We start from the raw sequence: 27,045 nt of genomic DNA on the forward strand, positions 1-27,045 counted from the left end.
ATACAACTCTAACATTTGACAACCAAACAATTAAACAAGGCGACACGGTAAAGAATCTGGGTATTATCTTCGACCCAACTCTCTCCTTTGAGTCACACATTAAAAGCGTTACTAAAACGGCCTTCTTTCATCTCCGTAATATCGCTAAAATTCGCTCCATTCTGTCCACTAAAGACGCTGAGATCATTATCCATGCGTTTGTTACGTCTCGCCTCGACTACTGTAACGTATTATTTTCGGGTCTCCCCATGTCTAGCATTAAAAGATTACAGTTGGTACAAAATGCGGCTGCTAGACTTTTGACAAGAACAAGAAAGTTTGATCACATTACGCCTGTACTGGCTCACCTGCACTGGCTTCCTGTGCACTTAAGATGTGACTTTAAGGTTTTACTACTTACGTATAAAATACTACACGGTCTAGCTCCATCCTATCTTGCCGATTGTATTGTACCATATGTCCCGGCAAGAAATCTGCGTTCAAAGGACTCTGGCTTATTAGTGATTCCCAAAGCCCAAAAAAAGTCTGCGGGCTATAGAGCGTTTTCCGTTCGGGCTCCAGTACTCTGGAATGCCCTCCCGGTAACAGTTCGAGATGCCACCTCAGTAGAAGCATTTAAGTCTCACCTTAAAACTCATTTGTATACTCTAGCCTTTAAATAGACTCCCTTTTTAGACCAGTTGATCTGCCGTTTCTTTTCTTTTTCTTCTATGTCCCACTCTCCCTTGTGGAGGGGGTCCGGTCCGATCCGGTGGCCATGTACCGCTTGCCTGTGTATCGGCTGGGGACATCTCTGCGCTGCTGATCCGCCTCCGCTTGGGATGGTTTCCTGCTGGCTCCGCTGTGAACGGGACTCTCGCTGCTGTGTTGGATCCGCTTTGGACTGGACTCTCGCGACTGTGTTGGATCCATTGTGGATTGAACTTTCACAGTATCATGTTAGACCCGCTCGACATCCATTGCTTTCCTCCTCTCTTAAGGTTCTCATAGTCATCATTGTCACCGACGTCCCACTGGGTCATTATTGTCACCGATGTCCCACTGGGTGTGAGTTTTCCTTGCCCTTATGTGGGCCTACCGAGGATGTCGTGGTGGTTTGTGCAGCCCTTTGAGACACTAGTGATTTAGGGCTATATAAGTAAACATTGATTGATTGATTGTATTTTAAGATTTTCTGTTGACATTTTTTGTAGTTCCCTTTATTCGGAAAAGTATTGTATTGATATACGTTTTGGTACTGGCAACACATTTTTGGTCCCGGGACAACCCTAATATACATATGTTTCTGTACATGGCGCATGTGGCGACCGGTAGTGAGTGACAGCTGGCGTCTGTCAGGTTCAAACACTGATGACATCTATTAAACAAGACAAGAAGCAAGGAATTAAAAGAGCTAATATTTGCAAAAAATAACAAAGTTTCTCAGTTCGAACTTTAAATATCTTGTCTTGCAGTCTATTCAATTGAATATAAGTTGAAAAGGATTTGCAAATCATTGTATTCTGTTTTAATTTACCATTTACACAACGTGCCAACTTCACTCGTTTTGGGTTTTTTACATGCACGCACGCACGCTTACCTACAAACACATTCACACTCATGGTGACCTCTTATTTAGATTTTCAACTCTTGAATAATGAAATCAATAAGTTGTCAATAACCAAGCTCATTGTAATAATGTGGAAATGAGACAGGCAGTCTGTACTGCTTTATCTTCTGCATCATTAGTTGGATTCAATCAATGTTCACAGTTCATTAGACACCATACAATGTGGGCCACAGAAGCGTGTGAACTGGGTGCATGTATGATGTCATTACTGCAGTGTTTCCTCGACTCTTATATCAGTAGGTAAACTAATCAATGCAAACAGGAGGCAGGCGGAAAAAGACTGTGCAGCATCCATCATTTGGATTTAGAACTTAAACTGTCCAACCGTCTGCAGAAAACTATACTTTGAAGGGCAACAATCCTGGCAAAGAGTGGTAATATGACCAATTTGTTATACAGTGGTAACTCGGCCGTGGAGTTGATTTGATTCTGTGACAGAGTTCAAAACCCAAAATACTCATACCTCAAATAAATACGATTGCAATAAATTGGTGACTTGTCCAGGGTGTACATCGCCTTCTGCCCGAAGGCAGCTGAGATAGGCGCCAGCGACCCCCCGTAACCCCAAAAGGGACAAGCGGTAGAAAAATGGATGGATGGATGCAATCAAATGAATCAGTGCTACAGGCCCCCAAACAACACCACGGTTTTGATGAAGCGAGGCAAGGCTTACCTTGCGGTGCCTGTAAATACCATTGTGAACTTTGCAGTAGCTTTTTTTCTCTACAGCTAATTTAGATTCAACTGTAGTTTGTGCACACCTGTAGGTAAGGTACTCAAACCAAGAGAGATTTGAAAAAATGCACCTGTGGATTTGATGCTAATAGGCTGTTTGTCCAGGTCCATCATGTACATGACGGCATCCCAGGTCAATCAATCAATCATTTTTTATTTATATAGCCCTAAATCACAAGTGTCTCAAAGGGCTGCACAAGCCACAATGACATCCTCAGTTCAGATCCCACATCAGGGCAAGGAAAAACTCAGCCCAGTGGGATGACAATGAGAAAGCTTGGAGAGGACCGCAGCTGTGGGTGACGCCCTGCCCTAGAGGAGACCAGTGCAATGAACCTCAAGTGGGTCTAGCATAATACTGTGAGAGTCCAGTCCATAGTGGATCTAGCATAATATTGTGAAAGTCAAGTCCATAGTGGGTCTAGCATAATATTGTGAAAGTCAAGTCCATAGTGGATCTAGCATAATATTGTGAAAGTCAAGTCCTTAGTGGATCTAACATAATAGTGTGAGAGTCCAGTCCATAGTGGATCTAACATAATAGTGTGTGAGTCCAGTCCATAGTGGATCTAACATAATTGTGTGAGTCCAGTCCAAAGTGTATCTAACATAATAGTCAGAGTCCAGTCCCTAGTGGATCTAACATAATAGTGAGAGTCAAGTCCATAGTGGATCTAATATAATAGTGAGAGAGTCCAGTCCATAGTGGATCTAACATAATAGTGAGAGTCAAGTCCATCGTGGATCTAACATAATAGTGAGAGTGCAGTCCATAGTGGACCTAACATAATAGTGAGAGTCATGTCCATTGTGGATCTAACATAATAGTGTGAGAGTCCAGCCCATAGTGGATCTAACATAATAGTGAGAGTCCAGTCCATAGTGGATCTAACATAATAGTGAGAGACCAGTCCATAGTGGATCTAACATAATAGTGAGAGACTAGTCCATAGTGGATCTAACATAATAGTGAGAGACCAGTCCATAGTGGATCAATCAATCAATCAATCAATCAATCAATGTTTACTTATATAGCCCTAAATCACTAGTGTCTCAAAGGGCTGCACAAACCACTACGACATCCTCGGTAGGCCCATATAAGGGCAAGGAAAACTCACACCCAGTGGGACATCGGTGACAATGATGACCCAGTGGGACGTCGGTGACAATGATGACTATGAGAACATGATACTGTGAAAGATCAATCCATAATGGATCCAACACAGTCGCGAGAGTCCAGTCCAAAGCGGATCCAACACAGCAGCGAGAGTCCTGTCACAGCGGAGCCATCAGGAAACCATCCCAAGCGGAGGCTGATCAGCAGCGCAGAGATGTCCCCAGCCAATACACAGGCGAGCAGTACATGGCCACCGGATCGGACCGGACTCCCTCCACATCTAACATAATAGTGAGAGACCAGTCCATAGTGGATCTAACATAATAGTGAGAGTCATGTCCATAGTGGATCTAACATAATAGTGAGAGTCATGTCCATAGTGGATCTAACATAATAGTGAGAGTCCAGTCCATAGTGGATCTAACATAATAGTGAGAGTCCAGTCCATAGTGGATCTAACATACTAGTGTGAGAGAGTCCAGTCTATAGTGGATCTAATATAATAGTGAGAGTCCAGTCCATAGTGGATCTAACATAATAGTGAGAGTCTAGTCCATAGTGGATCTAACATAATAGTGAGAGTCCAGTCCATAGTGGATCTAACATAATAGTGAGAGTCCAGTCCATAGTGGATCTAACATAATAGTGAGAGTCCAGTCCATAGTGGATCTAACACAGGGGCGTCAAACGTTCGGCCCGTGGGCCGGATCAGGCCCCCGAACAGGTTTTACAAGGCCCGCGGGATGAGTTTGCTAAATATAAAAATGAGCCGAAATTTTGAATGAAAGAAACGGCTGTTCTGAATGTGTCCACTGGATGTCACAATTGCAATTCTGTGTATGTTTGTAGATCAGGGGTCGGCAATGCAGCTCCGGAGCCACATGCGGCTCTTTGATCACTCTAATGTGGCTCAGCTGTATACTTGCCGACCTTCAATATTTTTCCGTGAGGTTGTCCCGATTTCAGTGCTTTTCCCAGTAATATCCCTAGGCTAGCATCCTCCGATTCACACCCGCACTACTATTTTGAGGCCAGGTCGTGGTGACAATGCTTTTAACGGTCTCTTGAACATGTTGTCACACCCACCTTCATACCATGCTATCTGCGTGCCAGCCGGTCACATGTAGCATGCGACCCCTGATTGCACAAATCATTAACTGCAAGGCATACTTGTTCAACAGCCACACAGGTTACACTGATGGATGTGATATAAATAACTTTAACACTCTTACTAATATGCGCCACACTGTGAACCCACACCAAACAAGAATGTCAAACACATTTTGGGAGAACATCAGCACTGTAACACAACATAAACACAACAAAAAAAATACCCAGAATCCCATGCATCTCTTCCGGCCTACATTATACACCCCCAAATTATCAAAATAGTTATGTGGCTCCCATTGTTTTTATTTATTTTGTGAAACGGGTCAAAATGGCTCTTTGAGTGGTAAAGGTTGCCGACCCCTGTCCAAGATGATGCTACATATGGATAAAAAACAAAAAACACATATTGTTAATGCAGCAGTCGAGGACAATTAGCAAACTACATAAATAACATCCTGTAATATGATGTTGATATTTTAGTATCTTGATAGATTGAAAATAAACACCAATGAGTGGACTGATGAACATTATCACATCATTTATTCAGAAAGTATAAATAACGACTAGAGATGTCCGAGAATGTTTTTTTTGCCGATATCTGATATTACGATATTGTCCAATTCTTAATTACCGATTCCGATATCAACCGATACCGATATACACAGTTGTGGAATTAACACATCATTGTGCCTAATTTTGTTGTGAAATCTGAAGTTGTCTTCGTTTTTAAGTTATCGTGCCGTGGTATTACCAGTCCAGGCCACTCGGGAGTAGATTTTTCTCCATGTGGCCCCCCATCTAAAAAGAGTTTGACACTCCTGATCTAACATAACAGTGAGAGTTCAGTCCATAGTGGATCTAACATAATAGGGAGAGTCCAGTCCATAGTGGATCTAACATAATAGTGAGAGTCCGGTCCATAGTGGATCTAACATAATAGTGAGAGAGTCCAGTCCATAGTGGATCTAACATAATAGTGAGAGTCCAGTCCATAGTGGATCTAACATAATAGTGTGAGAGTCCAGTCCATAGTGGACCTAACATAAATATTGTGAGAGTCCAGTCCATAGTGGATCTAACATAATAGTGAGAGTCCAGTCCATAGTGGGTCTAACATAATAGTGTGAGAGTTCAGTCCATAGTGGATCTAACATAATAGGGAGAGTCCAGTCCATAGTGGATCTAACATAATAGTGAGAGTCCAGTCCATAGTGGATCTAACATAATAGTGAGAGTCCAGTCCATAGTGGATCTAACATAATAGTGAGAGTCCAGTCCATAGTGGATCTAACATAATAGTGTGAGAGTCCAGTCCATAGTGGACCTAACATAAATATTGTGAGAGTCCAGTCCATAGTGGATCTAACATAATAGTGAGAGTCCAGTCCATAGTGGGTCTAACATAATAGTGTGAGAGTTCAGTCCATAGTGGATCTAACATAATAGGGAGAGTCCAGTCCATAGTGGATCCAACATAATAGTGAGAGTCCAGTCCATAGTGGATCTAACATAATAGTGAGAGTCCAGTCCATAGTGGATCTAACATAATAGTGAGAGAGTCCAGTCCATAGTGGATCTATCATAATAGTGTGACAGTCCAGTCCATAGTGGATCCATCATAATAGTGTGAAAGTCCAGTCCATAGTGGGGGCAGCAGGAGACCATCCCGAGTGGAGACAGGTCAGCAGCGCAGAGATGTCCCCAACCGATGCACAGGCAAGCGGTCCACAAGGGAGAGGTTGGCAAAGCAGAAAAGAAAAGAAATGGCAGATCAACTGGTCTAAAAGGGGGGTCTATTTAAAGGCTACAAATGAGAAACCTAACATTCCTAAAGCACAGTATGGGTAATCTAACTCTTTTAAAGATCAAAAACTTTTGGTTCCTGGAGAAATGTGTGGTTTGTGTTCCACTGCATCTTACACTACAGGGTAGTTTATACAAATCAGGCTGATGATGTATAGAGGAGTGGTTCATCATATTTCCACACTGATACCATGTAAATAAACGGACACTATTATGTCAGAGTTATTATACTAAAAATTAAGTGAATGAAATACAAAGCAATCATATACAAAACAAGAATATTTATAAAAGAAAGTGTGCCGAATAGTTTATGAAAGTCAGGCTTTAGTCCACAATGTCCAACAGCCAGAAATCTCGGTAAATGATGAATTCATGAGGGTCAGGTGATTTTTTTTTTTAATCCATTTCAGCTGTAAATAACAATATATAAATAAAACATGTCAGTAGGGCTGGGCAATATAACCTTTTTATCTCGATATTTTTAGGCAATGTCACGATACACCATATATATCTCCATATTTTGCCTTAGCCTTGAATGAACACTTGATGCATATAATCACAGCAGTATGATGATTCTATGTGTCTACATTAAAACATTCTTCATACTGCATTAATATATGCTACTTTTAAACTTTCATGCAGAGAGGGAAATCACAACTAAGTCAATTGACCAAAAGTGTATTTATTAAACAGTTATTAAGCAGTAGCACAAACATTAATGTCATTTGCACAACAGAAAGTGCAAGATTGTCAGAGACATTTTAAAACAAGCTATTAGAGCACTTTTGTGCATGATGTCACTAAGATGACATATCATCCATCCATCCATCCATCATCTTCCGCTTATCCGAGGTCGGGTCGCGGGGGCAGCAGCCTAAGCAGGGAAGCCCAGACTTCCCTATCTCCAGCCACTTCGTCTAGCTCTTCCCGGGGGATCCCGAGGCGTTCCCAGGCCAGCCGGGAGACATAGTCTTTCCAACGTGTCCTGGGTCTTCCCCGTGGCCTCCTACCAGCTGGACGTGCCCTAAACACATCCCTAGGGAGGCGTTCGGGTGGCATCCTGACCAGATGCCCGAACCACCTCATCTGGCTCCTCTCGATGTGGAGGAGCAGCGGCTTTACGTTGAGCTCCTCCCGGATGGCAGAGCTTCTCACCCTATCTCTAAGGGAGAGCCCCGCCACCCGGCGGAGGAAACTCATTTCGGCCGCTTGTACCCGTGATCTTATCCTTTCGGTCATGACCCAAAGCTCATGACCATAGGTGAGGATGGGAACGTAGATCGACCGGTAAATTGAGAGCTTTGCCTTCCGGCTCAGCTCCTTCTTCACCACAACGGATCGATACAACGTCCGCATTACTGAAGACGCCGCACCGATCCGCCTGTCGATCTCACGATCCACTCTTCCCCCACTCGTGAACAAGACTCCTAGGTACTTGAACTCCTCCACTTGGGGCAGGGTCTCCTCCCCAACCCGGAGATGGCACTCCACCCTTTTCCGGGCGAGAACCATGGACTCGGACTTGGAGGTGCTGATTCTCATTCCGGTCGCTTCACACTCGGCTGCGAACCGATCCAGTGAGAGCTGAAGATCCCGGCCAGATGAAGCCATCAGGACTACATCATCTGCAAAAAGCAGAGACCTAATCCCGTGGCCACCAAACCGGAACCCCTCAACGCCTTGACTGCGCCTAGAAATTCTGTCCATAAAAGTTATGAACAGAATCGGTGACAAAGGACAGCCTTGGCGGAGTCCAACCTTCACTGGAAACGTGTCCGACTTACTGCCGGCAATGCGGACCAAGCTCTGACACTGATCATACAGGGAGCGGACTGCCACAATAAGACATTCCGATACCCCATACTCTCTGAGCACTCCCCACAGGACTTCCCGAGGGACACGGTCGAATGCCTTCTCCAAGTCCACAAAGCACATGTAGACTGGTTGGGCAAACTCCCATGCACCCTCAAGAACCCTGCCGAGAGTATAGAGCTGGTCCACAGTTCCACGACCAGGACGAAAACCACACTGTTCCTCCTGAATCCGAGGTTCGACTATCCGGCGAAGCCTCCTCTCCAGTACACCTGAATAAACCTTACCGGGAAGGCTGAGGAGTGTGATCCCACGATAGTTGGAACACACCCTCCGGTCCCCCTTCTTAAAGAGAGGGACCACCACCCCGGTCTGCCAATCCAGAGGTACCGCCCCCGATGTCCACGCGATGCTGCAGAGTCTTGTCAACCAAGACAGCCCCACAGCATCCAGAGCCTTAAGGAACTCCGGGCGGATCTCATCCACCCCCGGGGCCTTGCCGCCGAGGAGCTTTTTAACTACCTCAGCGACCTCAACCCCAGAAATAGGAGAGTCCACTACAGATTCCCCAGGCACCGCTTCCTCTAAGAAAGACGTGTTGGTGGGATTGAGGAGGTCTTCGAAGTATTCCCTCCACCGATCCACAACATCCGCAGTCGAAGTCAGCAGAACACCATCCGCACCATACACGGTGTTGATAGTGCACTGCTTCCCCTTCCTGAGGCGCCGTATGGTGGTCCAGAATCGCTTCGAAGCCGTCCGGAAGTCGTTTTCCATGGCTTCCCCGAACTCTTCCCATGTCCGAGTTTTTGCCTCCGCGACCGCTAAAGCTGCACACCGCTTGGCCCGTCGGTACCCGTCCACTGACATATCAAAACAACACTAAATTAAAGTGCACTTTTTGTACAGAACGCCACTACAATAGTTTAAAACAAATAAAGTGCACTTTTGTGCTTGATGTCACACAAGATATTTCAGAAAGTGTCAAATAAAAATGAGCTGCATAATAGGAAATCACTTGTCCTGAGATAGGCACCAGCGACCCCAAAGGGGATAAGCGGTAGAAAATGGATGGATGGAAATAGTGTATGTCCTTCACTATGTGATAGGTTCCTGCGGACATTATCTCCTTCTGTTGTTGACAATTTTTTTCATACGGTGTTGATGTGGAAATGGTTGCTTGGGCATGTTGGTGTGGCACCGAACGGAGTTGTTGACATTCGGAGTTTCAAGCACTCTTCATCCTCTGGCGGGTGACTTTTCAAATGCTGCTACATTAGCAGTAATGCTTCTTTTTGTAGCAGCGCGTTTGCCGCATAATTGTTCGACATCTTCCCGCTTGAAGCCAAACCACCGCCAGACGATGGACCTCCTGCTGTTTTTCTTGGGAATGAATTCTTCCTTCATTTGTTACCAGATTCACACCTTCTTTCTCTCGTATTACCACCTGCACCGCACCGTTAGCATCACAGCTAACTAGGGATGTAACGGTACACAAAAATTTCGGTTCGGTATGTACCTCGGTTTAGAGGTCCCGGTTCGGTTCATTTTCGTTACAGTAAGAAAACAACAAAATATACATTTTTTGGTTATTTATTTACCAAATTTGTAAACAATGGCTTTATCCTTTTAACATTGGGAACACTATAATAATTCTACCCATGTTAATCCACATTAAACTGCCTCAAGTTGTTGCTTGGATTAAATAAAATGACAAAACATTTCTTCTCCATATAAAAAGTGCAACATTAAACAGTTTCAAGTCAACTCATCATGCTTAATTTAATACAGCATTTGGGAAGCCTGTAGTTGACTTTTAATATACACACACGTACGCGCACACACAAACGCACGCATACAGCAAAATGAGCTAACGTAACGCTAAAAGCTAAATAGCCTACCTCAACCCAGAACTATGAGCGAGCTGAGCTGCAGTTCAAGTTTCTAGAAAGTCAACGGGCTTGTAGTGATGTTAGTAATAGTTGTGACTGGGAAGTGTTTCTTATAATTTGGGGAGTGTACGATGTCCTGCTAAACACATGTCTGCTCATCTCGACGCCGGAGCACTGACCGGCTGCATGCGCTCTGAATACGCACTGCTGATTGGCTGTTACATCGCTCTGAATACGCCCTGCTGATTGGCTTTGTATGTAACCAATCAGATGGTTGTGTGGGCGGGACAATGCTGGGTGCTTACTGCTCAGACAGAAAGAGGCAGAAAGCAGAGCAGCTTGTTAAGACTTTAGTTTACAAACTCGTTTGATACACCCTGGTACTGAACCGAAACGGTCCAATACAAATACATGTACCGTTACACCCCTACAGCTAACGTAACCATGTTGCTACCTGTCTGCTCCTCGGGACAGGTGAGACGTTGCACACGTGGACGTATGTCAGAAGGTGCGCTTGTTGTACGGCTCTGAGAGAAGGAGAGACAAGAAAGAGTGTAGTGTAATGCCTGCAGCTAAAAGCAACTGCGTGAGAACGTATACTCGAATATCCCGATAAAGTCATTTTCTATATCGCACAGAGACAAACCCGCGATATATATACATGTCAGGGTTTATCTCACGCCGACAACGCGAATACATCAGCTGTAAGATTTTGTATTCCCAACAGCAGATGGTTGGACACAACTTTATGCCAGAAAAAACAAACTCTTTGGCAGAGTTAATGATGCTAAATTGTCTTTAATTAGATGCATTGAAGTGGACTTCACGCCTTCATTTGGATTGTTGTACTGGATTCCCAGCTGGAGTCTATACTGCTGACTTGTTGCTTCCAGCTTGCTTTGGTGTGCCAGGTCAGGATCGATGCACTCCCCCATTTTAATAACCTTTATTCATTGCAACCCTCACAAATGAAATAATCAAGGGCCATTGATCCTAGCGGGAGGCTGGGGGATGTGTGGGAGAGACCTCTTATAAAGCAGTAAAGATGAAACCTCCCCTGGAGTCCTGTGCAGGTATTAATGAATGTATGCCAATTATACTGGATGTGTTGACTATTCATCTGCACTCGGGACGTAACAATATGAACATTTCTGATCACAATTTTTTATTGACCAAACTTATCATGCTTATCATTGACGATGTTACAATGAACATTTTTGGTCTCTAACTAGGGCTGGCCGATATGACCTTTTATTAATATCTCGATATTTTTAGGCCATGTCACGATACACCATATATATCTCCATATTTTGCCTTAGCCTTGAATGAACACTTGATGCATATAATCACAGCAGTATGATGACTCTATGTGTCTACATTAAAACATTCTTCTTCATAGTGCATTAATATATGCTACTTTGAAACTTTCATGCAGAGAGGGAAATCACACTCCTCAGCCTTCCCGGTAAGGTTTATTCAGGTGTACTGGAGAGGAGGCTACGCCGGATAGTCGAACCTCGGATCCAGGAGGAACAGTGTGGTTTTCGTCCTGGTCGTGGAACTGTGGACCAGCTCTATACTCTCGGCAGGGTTCTGAGGGTGAATGGGAGTTTGCCCAACCAGTCTACATGTGCTTTGTGGACTTGGAGAAGGCATTCGACCGTGTCGCTCGGGAAGTCCTGTGGGGAGTGCTCAGAGAATATGGGGTACCGGACTGTCTTATTGTGGCGGTCCACTCCCTGTATGATCAGTGTCAGAGCTTGGTCCGCATTGCTGGCAGTAAGTCGAACACATTTCCAGTGAGGGTTGGACTCCCCCAAGGCTGTCCTTTGTCACCCATTCTGTTCATAACTTTTATGGACAGAATTTCTAGGCGCAGCCAAGGCGTTGAGGGGTTCCGGTTTGGTGGCCGCGGGATTGGGTCTCTGCTTTTTGCAGATGACTTGGTCCTGATGGCTTCACCTGGCCGGGATCTTCAGCTCTCACTGGATCGGTTCGCAGCCGAGTGTGAAGCGACCGGAATGAGAATCAGCACCTCCAAGTCCGAGTCCATGGTTCTCGCCCGGAAAAGGGTGGAGTGCCATGTCCGGGTTGGGGAGGAGACCCTGCCCCAAGTGGAGGAGTTCAAGTACCTAGTAGTCTTTTTCACGAGTGGGGGAAGAGTGGATCGTGAGATCGACAGGCGGATCGGTGCGGCGTCTTCAGTAATGCGAACGTTGTATCGATCCGTTGTGGTGAAGAAGGAGCTGAGCTGGAAGGAAAAGCTTTCAATTTACCGAACGATCTACTTTCCCATCCTCACCTATGGTCATGAGCTTTGGGTCATGACCGAAAGGATAAGATCACGGGTACAAGCGGCCGAAATGAGTTTCCTCCGCCGTGTGGCAGGGCTCTCCCTTAGAGATAGGGTGAGAAGCTCTGCCATCCGGGAGGAACTCAAAGTAAAGCCGCTGCTTCTCCACATCGAGAGGAGCCAGATGAGGTGGCTCGGGCATCTGGTCAGGATGCCACCCGAATGCCTCCCTAGGGAGGTGTTTAGGGCACGTCCAGCCGGTAGGAGGCCACGGGGAAGACCCAGGACACGTTGGGAAGACTATGTCTCCCGGCTGGCCTGGGAACGCCTCGGAAGAGCTAGACGAAGTGGCTGGTGAGAGGGGAGTCTGGGCTTCCCTGCTTAGGCTGCTGCCCCCGCGACCCGACCTCGGATAAGCGGAAGATGATGGATGGAAGGATGGCAGAGAGGGAAATCACAACTAAGTTAATTTACCAAAAGTGTATTTATTAAACAGTTTTTAAGCAGTGGCACAAACATTCATGTCATTTCAAAGAAGAAAGTGCAAGATTGTCAGAGACATTTTAAAACAAGCTATTTTGTGCATGATGTCACTAAGATGACACATCAAAACAACACTAAATTAAAGTGCACTTTTTGTCCAGAACGCCACTACAATAGTTAAAAATAAGAAAAATGCACTTTTGTGCATGATGTCACACAAGATATTTAACTGTCAAATAAAAATGAGCTGCATAATAGGAAATCAAACAGTGTATGTCTGTTGTTGACTATTTAATTCATACGGTGTTGATGTGGAATTGGTTGCCTGGGCATTTTGTGGGTGTGGCACCGAACGGAGATGTTGACATGCAGAGTTTCAAGCACTCTTTATTCTCTAGCGCAGGGGTGTCAAACTCAAATACAGAGTGGGCCAACATTTAAAACCGAACAAAGCCGCGGGCCGAGGTTGAACAGATTAACCTTTTAATAGGGACCCAAACAAGTTTTGCATTGAATATTGAACAAGCAAGGCTTATATAACTTTATAGTGACATGCACAATGGAGTTTCAAATAATAATAATAATCAAACAATATCAATGGCATATCAAAATTTAAATACAAATTTAATGCCTCTTTTCGGCGGCGGGGTTGAGGTGGGCGGGGTTTGGTGAGTTTGGGAGAGTCAGTGCTGCTAGGGATTCTGGGTATTTGTTCTGTTGTTCGACAGAACAACTAGGGATGCTCGACATCCATTGCTTTCAGTCCCCTAGAGGGCGGGGGAGGGGGGGAATTTGCCCACATCTGAGGTCCTCTCCAAGGTTTCTCATAGTCAGCATTGTCACTGGAGTCCCACTGGATGTGAATTCTCCCTGCCCACTGGGTGTGAGTTTTCCTTGCCCTTTTGGGGGTTCTTCCGAGGATGTCGTAGTCGTAATGGTTTGTACAGTCCTTTGAGACATTTGTTATTTAGGGCTATATAAATAAACATTGATTGTGTTACGGTGCGGATGTTCTCCCGAAATGTGTTTGTCATTCTTGTTTGGTGTGGGTTCACAGTGTGGCGCATATTTGTAACAGTGTTAAAGTTGTTTATACGGCCACCCTCAGTGTGACCTGTATGGCTGTTGACCAAATATGCATTGCATTCACTTGAGTGAGCGTATAAGCTGCATGTATTATGTGACAGGGACGGCACGCTCTTTGTTTGGAGGAAAAGTGGACGTGGCGACAGGTTGTAGAGAACGCCAAAGGCAATGCCTTTAAGGCCCACCCCCAATATTGTTGTCTGGGATGAAATTTGGGAGGGGCACTGTACTTTGGGAGTCTTCCGGGAAAATCGAGAGGGTTGGCAAGTGATAGTATTAGCGGTGAATGCGGTGTTACAGCGGCGGGCCAGCTCTAATGTTAGTTTGATATTGCCTCAAGGGCCAAATTAAATTACACGGCGGGCCAAATTTGGCCCGCGGGCCAGAGTTTGACACCCATGCTCTAGCGGGTGACTTTTCAAATGATGCTACAAATTAACAGTAGGTGCTAGTTTTTGCAGCAATGCTTTTGCCGCATACTTGTTTGACATCGTCCCACTTGAAGCCAAACCACCGCCAGACGATGGACCCTGTGCTGTTTTTCTTAGGAATTAATTGTTCCTTCATTTGTTTTCAGATTAGCACCTTCTTTCTCTCGTATTACCACTCCGCTAGCATCACAGCTAATGTTACCCATGTTGCTACCTCTCTGCTCAGCGAGGGCGTATGACATTGCACGTATGTGACATATGTTAGAATGTGCGCTTGATTTAAGTCTCTGTGAGAATCAGAGACAAGAAAGAGTGAAAAAAGCCTGAAGTGTAATGCCAGCAGCTAAAAGCAACTGCGTGAGAACGTATACTCGAATATTACGATATAGTCATTTTCTATATCGCACAGAGACAAACCCGCGATATATCGCGTATATACATAGATCGCTCAACCCTCCCTCCAGTCATGGAAATAAAGAAAACGCATTGAATGAAAAGGTGTGTCCACATTTTTGGCCTGTACTGTATATTGCAATAATACCGTCAGAATAATTGTATCTAAGTTATCACAGAACTCTGTGTTGCCATAAGTTCCTGGTGAGAAGACAAAAGCTGTCTTTGAACCTACCAAGAAGAAGGCTTGTGTAGGATGGAAAGCAATATGAAGGCGTTCTGTTTCTTTGATGTATTGTAATCCAAAGAAAGATTTTGTTTTGACCCGAGAACTACAAAGTGGAGAGGTAGTTGGGACTAACTCCCCGTTAAGGCACTTTTTCTTTGAACTGTTCTGTGACCGAGTGCAACGGCTGTTTACAACCTTTTCTATGAACCGTTTTACGACCTTTTTTTTAAACTGTTTTGTAATCAAAGGCAATGTCTTTTTACGATCCCCGTCCCTTAGAGACAGCTGTTGCCATTTAATCATAGGAAAGTTCAAATAAAAGAGGAGGCGAACAACCTTTCGTCAGGAGTGATGGACGACACTGTACAAGGGTACAGTGTTGATTCGTTTCTCCTCATTGAGCCAAATTTAATTCTGTCTCTGTTTAATTCCTTGCTTCTTGTCTTGTTTAATAGATGTCATCAGTGTTTGAACCTTACTAATACGGTACCAAGCCTTAACATTGCAACAGTATAATATTGTAAGAATTTGACTAATAACTGTAATCATTGCGTCTTAAATCTACACTAAGTTGTTTCTTGATATTATTCTTATTTCCCCTTATGTTTTTCAACCCTTTACTCCTTCCATATTTTTTCACTGAATTAAAGCATTTCAACTTGAAAATTTCACCTCATTCGGGACATTAACGCATGCCAAGATAATAAATTGTTGGTGCAATTCCCCATTCATTAAATTTCTCAACCATCCATCCATCCATTTTCTAACGCTTATTCCCTTTGGGGTATCTCAGCTACAATCGGGCAGAAGGCGTTTACACCCTGGACAAGTCGCCACCTCATCACAGGGCCAACATAATTAAAATTATTCCAAAATGAAAACATAAATCTCATTGAGGACATTTGGGACAATTTCTCCCCACATGAGACAAAAGAGATGGCGCAAAATTTAGTACTTGAGCTCCCAGATTTAACCCAATAAGTACCACAACCACAATAGCATTCCTTACATATTTTGTATGATTGAAACCATTCCAGCGTCATGCTCTGTGCTAGCATGCAGGTCAAAGAAGTCAGTGTAGAACAGTGTTTCCCGCAGGTCAGGCATCTCTTTGTGGTGGTGTGGTCGGGCGGCTTGGTGGCAGCGGCGGCGATGTCCAAGAAGAACGCGAAGTTGGAATATAATTACAACACTATGTACATAATTATATACATATTTATATAATATTTACATATTTATATAATATGTAACTACAAGCTCCTTTCATAGACAGAGTCCCATTGCTTTTATAATCGATCGAGCGAGTCAAAAGCCGAATAAAAAAATACTTTTTTTATTTTTATTTGTCGCGGCCATAATTCTTTTGTGGCGGGCCGCCGCAAATAAATGAATGTGTGGGAAACCCTGGTAGAGCTTGTAGAACCATGTAGATTGACTGTATAACACAACACACAGCCATTAATATCAAAACCGCTGGCAACAAAAGTGTAATTTCTTCAGTTTGTTCCTATGAAAAGTTAAATATTTGGAGAGATGTGAGGTTATATGGATTGCATATATAACATCGTGGTTGTGTATCTATCATGGTTTTGGGATTAGGTGGCGGCTTTTCCAGGGTGTATCCTGCATTCAGCTGCAGCCCTCTTGACCCTGAGAGGTATAATTAGATATTAGACAAACTTTATTGATCCATCCATCAATCCATACATCCATTTTCTTCTGCTTATCCGAGGTCTGGTCACGGGGGCAGCAGCCTAAGCAGGGAAGCCCAGACTTTCCTCTCCCCAGCCAATTCGTCCAACTCATCCCGGGGGATCCTGAGGCGTTCCCAGGCCAGCCGGAAGACATAGTCTCCCTAACATGTCTTGGGTCTTCCCCGTAGCTTTCTACCAGTCGGACGTGCCCGAAACACCTCCCTGGGACGGTTGTTCGGGTGGCATCCTGACCAGATGCCCGAACCACCTCATCTGGCTCCTCCCGATGTGGAGGAGCAGCGGCTTTACATTGAGCTCCTCCCGGATGACTGAGCTTCTCACCCTATCTGTAAGGGAGAGCCTCGCCACCCGGCGGAAGAAGCTCATTTTGGCCGCGTGTACCCGTGATCTTGTCCTTTCGGTCATAACCCAAAGCTCATGACCATAGGTGACAATGGGAACGTAGATTGACCGGTAAATTGAGAGCTTTGCCTCCTTCTTCACCACAACGGGATCCATACAGTGTCCAAATCACTGGAGGCGCCGTACTAATCCGCCTGTCGACCTCACAATCCACTCTTCCCTCACCTGTGAACAAGACTCCGAGTTAGTTGAACTCCTCCACTTGGGGCAAGATCGCCTCCCTAACCTGGAGATGGCACTCCACCCTATTCCGGGCGAGAACCATGGACTCGGACTCGGAGGTGCTGATTCTCATCCCAGTCGCTTCACACTCGGCTGCGAACGATCCAGTGAGAGCTGAAGATCCCGGCCAGATGAAGCCATCAGGACCACATCATCTGCGAAAAACAAAGACCTAATCCTGCAGCCACCAAACCGGATCCCCTCAACGCCCTGACTGCGCCTAGAAATTCTGTCCATAAAAGTTACGACCAGAATGGGTGACAAAGGGCAGCGTTGGCAGAGTCCAACCCTCACTGGAAACGTGTCCGACTTACCACCGGCAATGCGGACCAAGCTCTGACACTGATCGTACAGGGAGCGGACCGCCACAATCAGACAGTCCGATACCCCATACTCTCTGAGCACTTCCTGAGGAACAAGGTCGAATGCCTTCTCTAAGTCTACAAAGCATATGTATATAAAAACAAATACATTACCTTAACAAAGTATTTATTCCTACACCGTCCTCATTGTTATTATGATTAACTTTGATGTTATTTAACCTTTTCCTTGAATGAACCGTGATTTCACTTGTTAAGATTTTTATTCCTGTGTTTTTAGAAAGCACAGCGGTTACTGTTTAAAAAAAATCTCTTTTCCTTGACATTTTACTAACATTGTCAGTAACATTTTTTCCCTTTGCTGTGGATTTGACATTAATATGTCTCTAAAGGCTGCTGTCATTTCCACTGTTGTGTTTTAAAGGGCAAACCTGCCCAAGTTTCTTCTAGGCCAGGCTCCTTCTAGTATATCTTAGACATAAATGTCTCTCTAAGATGTTAATGTCCATGTTTGGCTTCCTCTACAGTGCGGCTAAAATTAAGGATTTCTTAACGGCTTTTTGGCAGCTATATAGTTAACCTGGTTTTTAAAATTTACGTAGACTAGATTACCGAGTCGCGTGTATTCAATTGAGAAATGCAGTCGGGCATTGCATAACACAACAAAAATGCAGCAAACACGGCAAAATATGAACACTTAGGGCAGGGGTAGGGAACCTATGGCTCTAGAGCCAGATGTGGCTCTTTTGATGACTGCATCTGGCTCTCAGATAAATCTTAGATGACATTGCTTAACGCGATAATTATGACTAATGTCGCTGGTAATCACAGTGCTAAAAATAACGTGCAAAACATAAAACATTCTCATGCATTTATATCCATCCATCCGTTTCCTACCTCACCTGTTGAAGAAGTCGCATTAATGGTAAGAAGTATTTTATGTCACGATGGGGGGGGTTTGTAGATGGGTTTCAGATGGGTTGCAGCTTGCTGCGGGGTCTTTCTCCCAGGAAGGCAGACGGACTACTCGGGACATGGCATTAAGGTAAAAACATGATTTAATTTGAACTAAAAAAATATACAAACATAAATCGCTCACAGCGGAGGCACAACTTGGGTTATAAACAGACATAAACAGACTAAGAACGTAAATCAAACAAAACTTACTTGGCATGGCATGAAGCACGAAACTATGGCAAGGCATGAAACAACTCAGCACAGGGCGACTGACTGGCAAAAACGAGCTTAAATGCTGCCTCTGATTAGTGCTCGGGAAGCAGGTGAGCAGGCGTTTTGTCCACCAGAGACAGGTGGACAAAATGAGTAACCAAGGAAACCAAACAAGGGAGTGGAAAAAAACAGGAACTTAAAGAGTCAAAAGGACAAACAGCACATGGCCAAACAAAAACATGATCAAAAGACATGACATTTTATTTATTATTGGTTAGCTTCAGAATAACAATGTTATTAAAAAAAAATAAGAGACTTATTGTACTCTAAAAATGTTGGTCTTACTTAAAAATGCACGCATTTAGTTGTATTCAGTTTTAAAAAACATTATATGGCTCTCACAAAAATACATTTTGAAATATTTGGCTTTCATGGCTCTCTCAGCCAAAAAGGTTCCCGACCCCTGACTTAGGGTAACAAAAAACCTTACAATCTGATATATCTGACATATCACTAAGCTTTAGAACTTTGTTGTAAAAAACTGTTCCTCGTCTGAGCTGCTGTGACTTAGTAATCATAGTTAGGGCTTGGCAATATATCGATAGTTTCGATATATCGCGATATATCTCTGCGATACAGAAAATGACTATATCGTGATATTCGTGTATATGTCGTCACGCAGTTGCTTTTAGCTGCGTGCATTACACTACAGGCTGTTCTCACTCTGTCTTGTCTCTCCTTCTCACAGAGACTTAAAACAAACGCACCTTCTTACACGCGTCACATACGGCAAGGGTAACGTTAGCTGTGGTGCGAGTGGTAATACGAGAGAGAGAAGGTGCGAATCTGGTAACAAATGAAGGAAGAAGTAATTCCCAAGAAAAACCGCCATCGTCTGGCGGTGGTTTGGCTTCAAGCGGGAAGATGTCGAACAGACAACCGTAATTTGTCAAGTGTGGGGCAAAAGCGTTGCTACAAAAAGAAGCATTACTGCGAATATGTAGCGTCATTTGAAAAGTCACCCGCTAGAGAATGAAGAATGCTTGAAACTCCGGCCGGTGCCACACCAACAAAATGCCGAAAAAACTATCAGATCAATACTGTATGAAAAAAATAGTCAACAACAGAAGGAGATAACATCCGCAGGAACCTACCACATAGTGAAGGACATACACTATTTGATTTCCTATTATGCAGCTCATTTTTATTTGACACTGAAATATTTTATGTGACATCATGCACTTTATTTGTTTTAAACTTTTGTAGTGGCGATCTGTACAAAAATTGCACTTTAATTTAGTGTTGTTATTTCATCTTACTGACATCATGCACAAAAGTGCACTCATAGCTTGTTTTAAAATGTCTCTGACAATCTTGCACTTTCTGTTTTGCAAATGACATGACTGTTTGTGCCACTGCTTAATAACTGTTTAATAAATAGACTTTTGGTCAATTGACTTAGTTGTGATTTCCCTCTCTGCATGAAAGTTTAAAAGTAGCATATATTAATGCAGTATGAACAATGTTTTAATGTAGACACATAGAATCATCATACTGCTGTGATTATATGCATCAAGTGTTCATTCAAGGCTAAGGCAAAATATGGAGATATATATGGTAGGGCTGGGTATCAGGTACCTCGCGATACGATAATATCACGATATTTTGCCAATGATAAGATCACAATACTACGATTATGCGATAATCGATGTATTGAAAGAAATTTCATCCACCATACATCATGATTTCAGTGTCACTGAAGAAATTCAAAATTTATTGACTGCACTGAATCCACTTCACCAAAATATTTTCTATTTGTGCAAATTAAAATTATTAAAAAAACAAAATGAATGCAGAAAATATACATTTCAGTGCTACTGAACTTCTATGTAATCATGGACACATCAGTGCTTAACAATTAAAATCAAATTGTTTTATGAAAACTGGCACTTCACTGTATATAAAAAATTAACATTTCAGTCAGTGCATTATATTATCAACACCTGGGTGGTCTTATGAAAACCTGAGAACACATTTTAAGATACTATATGGTCCAAGATCTTTACAAATAAAGCAAGCAATGGACTTGGTAATGCTCACAGCCCTGGGGGATGCAGAAGGGAGCTTTGCTTTAAATACGGTGTTGATTGTAGGCTGGCTAACAGAAACGTTAGCATTAGCGTCGCTACTCGCCCTTTCCTGCGTGGCTAGCTCAGGATGATGGCGGACAAGATGGCTGTGCATGTTCGTTGTGTTGCCCGTGTACTTGACCCTCACGAGACAGTTCTTGCAGATTGCCAACTCTTTATCAAGTGTTATTCCATTGTCTGTATAGTAAAAGCCAAAGTGGGCCCAGACTTTAGATTTAAAATTCGCCGGTGCATCTTTTACGTGTTTTTCTCTGCTATTCGCTCCTCCGCTTTGCGCCATTCCCTCCATCTGTTGCTGCTGCTTCTTCTTCTTCTTTCCTTTCAAAGAGTACTGCGCTAGAGCGCCTTATTGTGGAGGCTCGAAGTAGTGACTCCATAAATCAAACAGGTTTTTTAGGGCGAATCTGTGTAAAACGCCTGTATGTTTATGTTTATAAATATCGATATTTGACGCCCGTGTATCGATAACGTGCCGCAAGAGGAAATATCGCGATATATCGTAGCATCGATGTTTAGGCACACCCCTAATATATGGTGTATCGTGACATGGCCTTAAAATATCAATATTAAAAAAAGCCCATATCACCCAGCCTTAACCATAGTAACTAATTAGATGACCAAAGTACCTAATTAGAGTACCAGAGTAACTATTATATCATGCAAAAGCGCCGATTCCAACCATTGAAATACTTTGTGTAGTTCAAGACTTACGGTCATTTGAAAACATCACCGCACATCGTAAGGGCACCTCGGGTTGCAAAGGGGTGGAAAGTTTCCGGTAAATTTCCGGAAACTTTCCGGAAATTTACCACAGGAAGTTTGGAAATATTGCCCATTTTTTTTGTATTCAGAGTTGGACACCGTCAATGGGAATTAATGTGGAATTACAATAATGATATATTATTGGGCACTTGTCTATGTTGGGGGTATAGCTTGGTTAGTAGAGTAGCCATGCCAGCAACTTGAGGGTTCCAGGTTCAATCCCCGCTTCTGCCAACCTAGTCACTGCCGTTGTGTCCTTGGGCAAGACACTTTACCCACCTGCTCGCAGTCCCACCCACACTGATTTAAAAATGTAACTTGAATATTGGTTTTCACTCTGTGAAGTGCTTTGAGTTACTAGAGAAAAGCGCTATATAAATATAATTCACTTCACTATATGCTGCTGCATATTTGTGGCATTTTTGACGTTGCTCTTTGCACAGTGTTTGCAAATGTACACCGCCTTTCCACCTACATTGGTCATGGTGAAATGTCTCCACACATCAGATGGTGTATGTGGCATTATTCTGTTTATTTTTGTTTATTCTTGTAAAAGACTAATGCAATGCCGCACACAGATAAAAGTCAGCTAAACAATTGGAGTAGCATTTAAACATATTTTAACAATGGACAAATGAATAGAAATGGGCTAGATTAATAAATGAACACTCAATCAGCATGCTAAATCAAACTATAACCTACATTCTTGTATGACGACAGAATGGCTAGCAGAACAGAAGGCAGAGGAAACTACATGTCTTGATTTAGCATTTGCTAGTTGAACTTTACAGATCACAAAAAAAGGTAAATTCGAATCGCTAACATTGTTAGCATAAATGAATGGGATTTAACATAGAGAAAATTAGCATCACGGCTAACAGAGAAATATTTTCGGTTCTCTATGAGATTAGTGGTGGTACCGAAACCTAGCCCGCTAGAAATATTGGCCCCAAAATCATTTAACGAGTACAGGAACATCTAGCTAGCTTAAGTGGAAGTCTGCCTACAGTCATACAGTGACAAGCAATTACACCTCCATTAAAGTTAAATACCATGGATCAAATATATTTACCCCAGTAATATCATCAAAACTTACCTGACTGGATGAAGTGCTTGGGCTCAAATACTAGTGTGGCCTCAATATCCCTGCTGTAGTGTGCAGCATGCTGGGAATTATCTGGGCATGTGATGGAAGAATACACTGCACATGTGATGGAGGAATGCACAGTGCAGGGTTGAATGTGATTGATTGAATTGAAACTTGTATTAATAGATTGTACAATACATATTCTACTGAATTTGCATTAAGTCAGGTTGTTTAGCTAATAATCATGCTGCTAGATCTAGCATGTTGCATTCAATGTTTATTCCCATTATTTTTCCATTCATTACCGTCAATTCCCATAGAAAGTTTCAATCAATCAATCAATCAATGTATATTTATATAGCCCTAAATCACAAATGTCTCAAAGGACTGTACAAATCATTACGACTACGACATCCTCGGAAGAACCCACAAAAGGGCAAGGAAAACTCACACCCAGTGGGCAGGGAGAATTCACACCCAGTGGGACACCAGTGACAATGCTGACTATGAGAAACCTTGGAGAGGACCTCAGATGTGGGCAACCCCCCCTCCTCTAAGGGACCGAAAGCAATGGATGTCGAGCGGGTCTAACATAATATTGTGAAAGTTCAATCCATAGTGGCTCCAGCACAGCCGCGAGAGTTCAGTTTAAAGCGGATCCAAGACAGCAGCGAGAGTCCCGTCCACAGGAAACCATCCCAAGCAGAGGCGGATCAGCAGCGTAGAGATGTCCCCAACCGATACACAGGCGAGCGGTCCATCCTGGGTCCCGACGAGCGGTCCATCCTGGGTCTCGACTCTGGACAGCCAGTACTTCATCCATGGTCATCGGACCGGGCCCCCTCCACAAGGGAGGGGGGGACATAGGAGAAAAAGAAAAGAAGCGGCAGATCAACTGGTCTAAAAAGGAGATCTATTTAAAAGCTAGAGTATACAAATGAGTTTTAAGGTGAGACTTAGGAGCTTCTACTGAGGTAGCATCTCAAACTTTTACCGGGAGGGCATTCCAGAGTACTGGAGCCCGAACGGAAAACGCTCTATAGCCCGCAGACTTTTTTTGGGCTTTAGGAATCACTAATAAGCCGGAGTCTTTTGAACGCAGATTTCTTGCCGGGACATATGGTACAATACAATCGGCAAGATAGGATGGAGCTAGACCGTGTAGTATTTTATACGTAAGTAGTAAAACCTTAAAGTCACATCTTAAGTGCACAGGAAGCCAGTGCAGGTGAGCCAGTATAGGCGTAATGTAATCAAACTTTCTTGTTCTTGTCAAAAGTCTAGCAGCCGCATTTTGTACCAACTGTAATCTTTTAATGCTAGACAACTTTGAATATTCCCGGAATTTTGCAACCTGAACGGCAGCTACAGTTTTCATCTTAAAGATCTAAAAACAACTATTTGGGAATGTCCGGCGGGCCAGATTGAAAAGCTTAACGGTCTGAAGTAAAGTAATTCCGCCTACTTCATTATACAGTTAGTAAAGTCATTGGTCCGGGACGGTTGTGGGGTCTGAGTCGGACTAAAACAACTCAGTAGTGGCCAGCGCCTTCTGGTGTGGTGGCAATGGATCACCGAACATCTGAAATCTTACTCCGAACTGACTCAGGAACCGTTGCAGTGGAAAATAAGCATTTGGAGCGCTCACCCAATACTTCTTAATGATAAGAATGAGTTTGTGACCTTCACTATGCAGGTGGGAAAAGTCTGATGGCTGAGTCGGTCGGGTAAGAATGAATGAGGAGAGATATAATTCTGTTTATGTGGTTGTCTCTGGCCAGGTTATGTCCCTCATGCACACTGACCTTTTACTCAGCCAGTGGCAAAATGAAGTGCACTATAATTACCTTAACAACGGCGGTCGACCTAACCCTTACCTTTCTGACAGCAGGGTGTCACTTCTAATACATACATGCGCCCGCACACATGCTTACGTGCAAAAAGTCATCTGGTGAGGAGTGTGTAAAGTATCATGTAGTGATGGCTTTGAATATGCGTTCAAATATGCAGTACTTTTTCATTTTTCTTTACTTAGAACAGTTTTATTGTTAGCTCTGGGTTACAAAGTATAGTGGCATTGGTAACGTTAGCTGTGATGCTAGCGGTGCGAGTGGTAATACAAGAGAAAGAAGGTGCAAATCAGGTAACAAATGAATGAAGAATAATTCATTCCCAAAAAAACAGCAGGAGTCCATCGTCTGGCTGTGGTTTGGCTTCAAGCAGGAAGATGTTGAACAGACAACCGTAATATGTCAAGTATGCGGCAAAAGCGTTGCTACAAAAAGTAGCAGCACTACTAGTTTGTAGCATCATTTGAAAAGTCACCCGCTAGGCAGGGGTCGGGAACCTTTTTGGCTGAGAGAGCCATACAAACCAAATATTTTTAAAAGTATTTCCGTGAGAGCCATATAATTTATTTATTTTTAAACACTGAATACAACTATATATGCGTGCATTTTTAAGAAAGACCAACATTTTTGGAGTATAATAAGTCTCTTATTCTTTTCAATAACATTGTTATTCTGAGGCTAACCAACAATAAATAAAACACTTCTTACCATTAGTGCGACTTCTTGAACAGGTGCGGTAGAACCGGATGGATGGATGAAAATGCATGAGAATGTTTTATATTTTAAATGTTATTTTTGACACTGTGATTACCAGCGGAATTATTCATTACTTATCGTGTTAAGCAATGTCAGCTAAGATTTATCTGAGAGCCAGGTGCATTCATCAAAAGAGCCACATCTGGCTCTAGAGCCATAGGTTCCCTACCCCTGCGCTAGAGAATGAAGAGTGCTTGAAACTCCGCATGTCAACATCTCCGTTTGGTGCCACACCAACAAAATGCCAAAGCAACCATTCCCACATCAACAACGTATGAAAAAAATAGTCAAGTATTTGAAAGAATTTTTTATCATTTTTTCAATTTAGTTGCAAACAAAACATGTATATTTAAAACCTCAAACCCTATCACATCTAAGACTTGGAAGTGTTAGTTATCTGCCTGTTGGATTAATATATTACTCTGTTGTTGTTCCACAGATGAAGACTGTGAGTGTCGCCCTGGTTTTGTGTCTAAATGTCGGGGTGGACCCCCCGGATGTGGTCAAGACATCACCCTGCGCTCGGTTGGAATGCTGGATTGGTGAGTTTTCCCAATGTTAACAATAAGGGTGTAACGGTACACAAAGATTTCGGTTTGGTACATACCTCGGTTTAGAGGTCACGGTTCTGTTCATTTTCGGTACAGTAAGAAAACCACAAAATTTAAATTTTTTAGTTATTAATTTACCAAATTTGTATCAATGGCATAACATACATATACACACAGGGTTCATTGCCAGGGTTAATGTGGTCAACATATATAAAATAAAAACTAAATAAGATCAGGCTCAGAATGGTTTCATAACAAAACCTTTCTACATATAAAGTGCTTTTTTTGAAAGATTGATTGAGACTTGTATTAGTAGATTGCACAGTTACAGTACATACTCTGTACAATTAAACACTAAATGGCCCCCCCATACTGGCTAACTTCGCAGTAAGAGGATATATGGACTCATTGTTCTTCCACCATAGAAGTGGGTCAAAATGTAGTTTTAATTCAATTTTCTCAAACATATTACACACACCAAGTCAAATCAACTCGGTTATTTTCAGTTTTTTCGACTGTTTTCCGTACCTTGGAGACATGCCTCTTCGGTGTGTTGTCGGAGGGTGTAACAACACGAACAGGGACGGATTCAAGTTGACTTACGTGGAGTGTGCTAATCAGACATATCAATGGTCACAGCATACTAATCGGTGCTAACATGCTATTTAGGCTAGCTGTATGTACATATTGCATCATTATGCCTCATTTGTAGCTATATTTGCATCCAGCCTTTCCCTCCACTCACATTTAATGCCAAACAAACACATACCAATCGACGGATTCAAGTTGCACCAGTGGTCAAAAGATGCGAAAGTCCCTCGTTTGTTCTGTTCTGTCGTAGCATCGCTACCGACGATAGCGATGCTACGACAGAGATATGTGGATATCCTGCGACACTCAAAGCAGATGCATTTCTAACGATAAAGTCAACAAAATCACAAAGGTGAGTTTTGTTGATGTTATTGACTTATGTGCTAATCAGACTAATTTGCTCACGGTATGACTGCAAGCTAATCGATGCTAACATGCTTTTTAGGCTAGCTGTATGTACATATTACATCATTATG

General features: G+C 43.1%; 1 protein-coding gene across 4 annotated transcripts in view; it reads left to right on the plus strand.

The window, feature by feature from the left end:
• Positions 1 to 27,045, plus strand: part of rptor (regulatory associated protein of MTOR, complex 1) — a 480,971-nt gene that overhangs the window by 34,172 nt on the left and 419,754 nt on the right. For all 4 annotated transcript variants that reach the window (XM_061880673.1, XM_061880675.1, XM_061880674.1 and 1 more), the window contains exon 3: positions 25,867 to 25,969. In XM_061880673.1, the coding sequence (XP_061736657.1) occupies positions 25,867 to 25,969 (103 nt within the window). The remainder of the gene's footprint in view (positions 1 to 25,866; positions 25,970 to 27,045) is intronic.

This window comes from Nerophis ophidion, linkage group LG20 (assembly GCF_033978795.1).
Source record: "Nerophis ophidion isolate RoL-2023_Sa linkage group LG20, RoL_Noph_v1.0, whole genome shotgun sequence".
NCBI classification, from domain to species: Eukaryota; Metazoa; Chordata; class Actinopteri; order Syngnathiformes; family Syngnathidae; genus Nerophis; species Nerophis ophidion.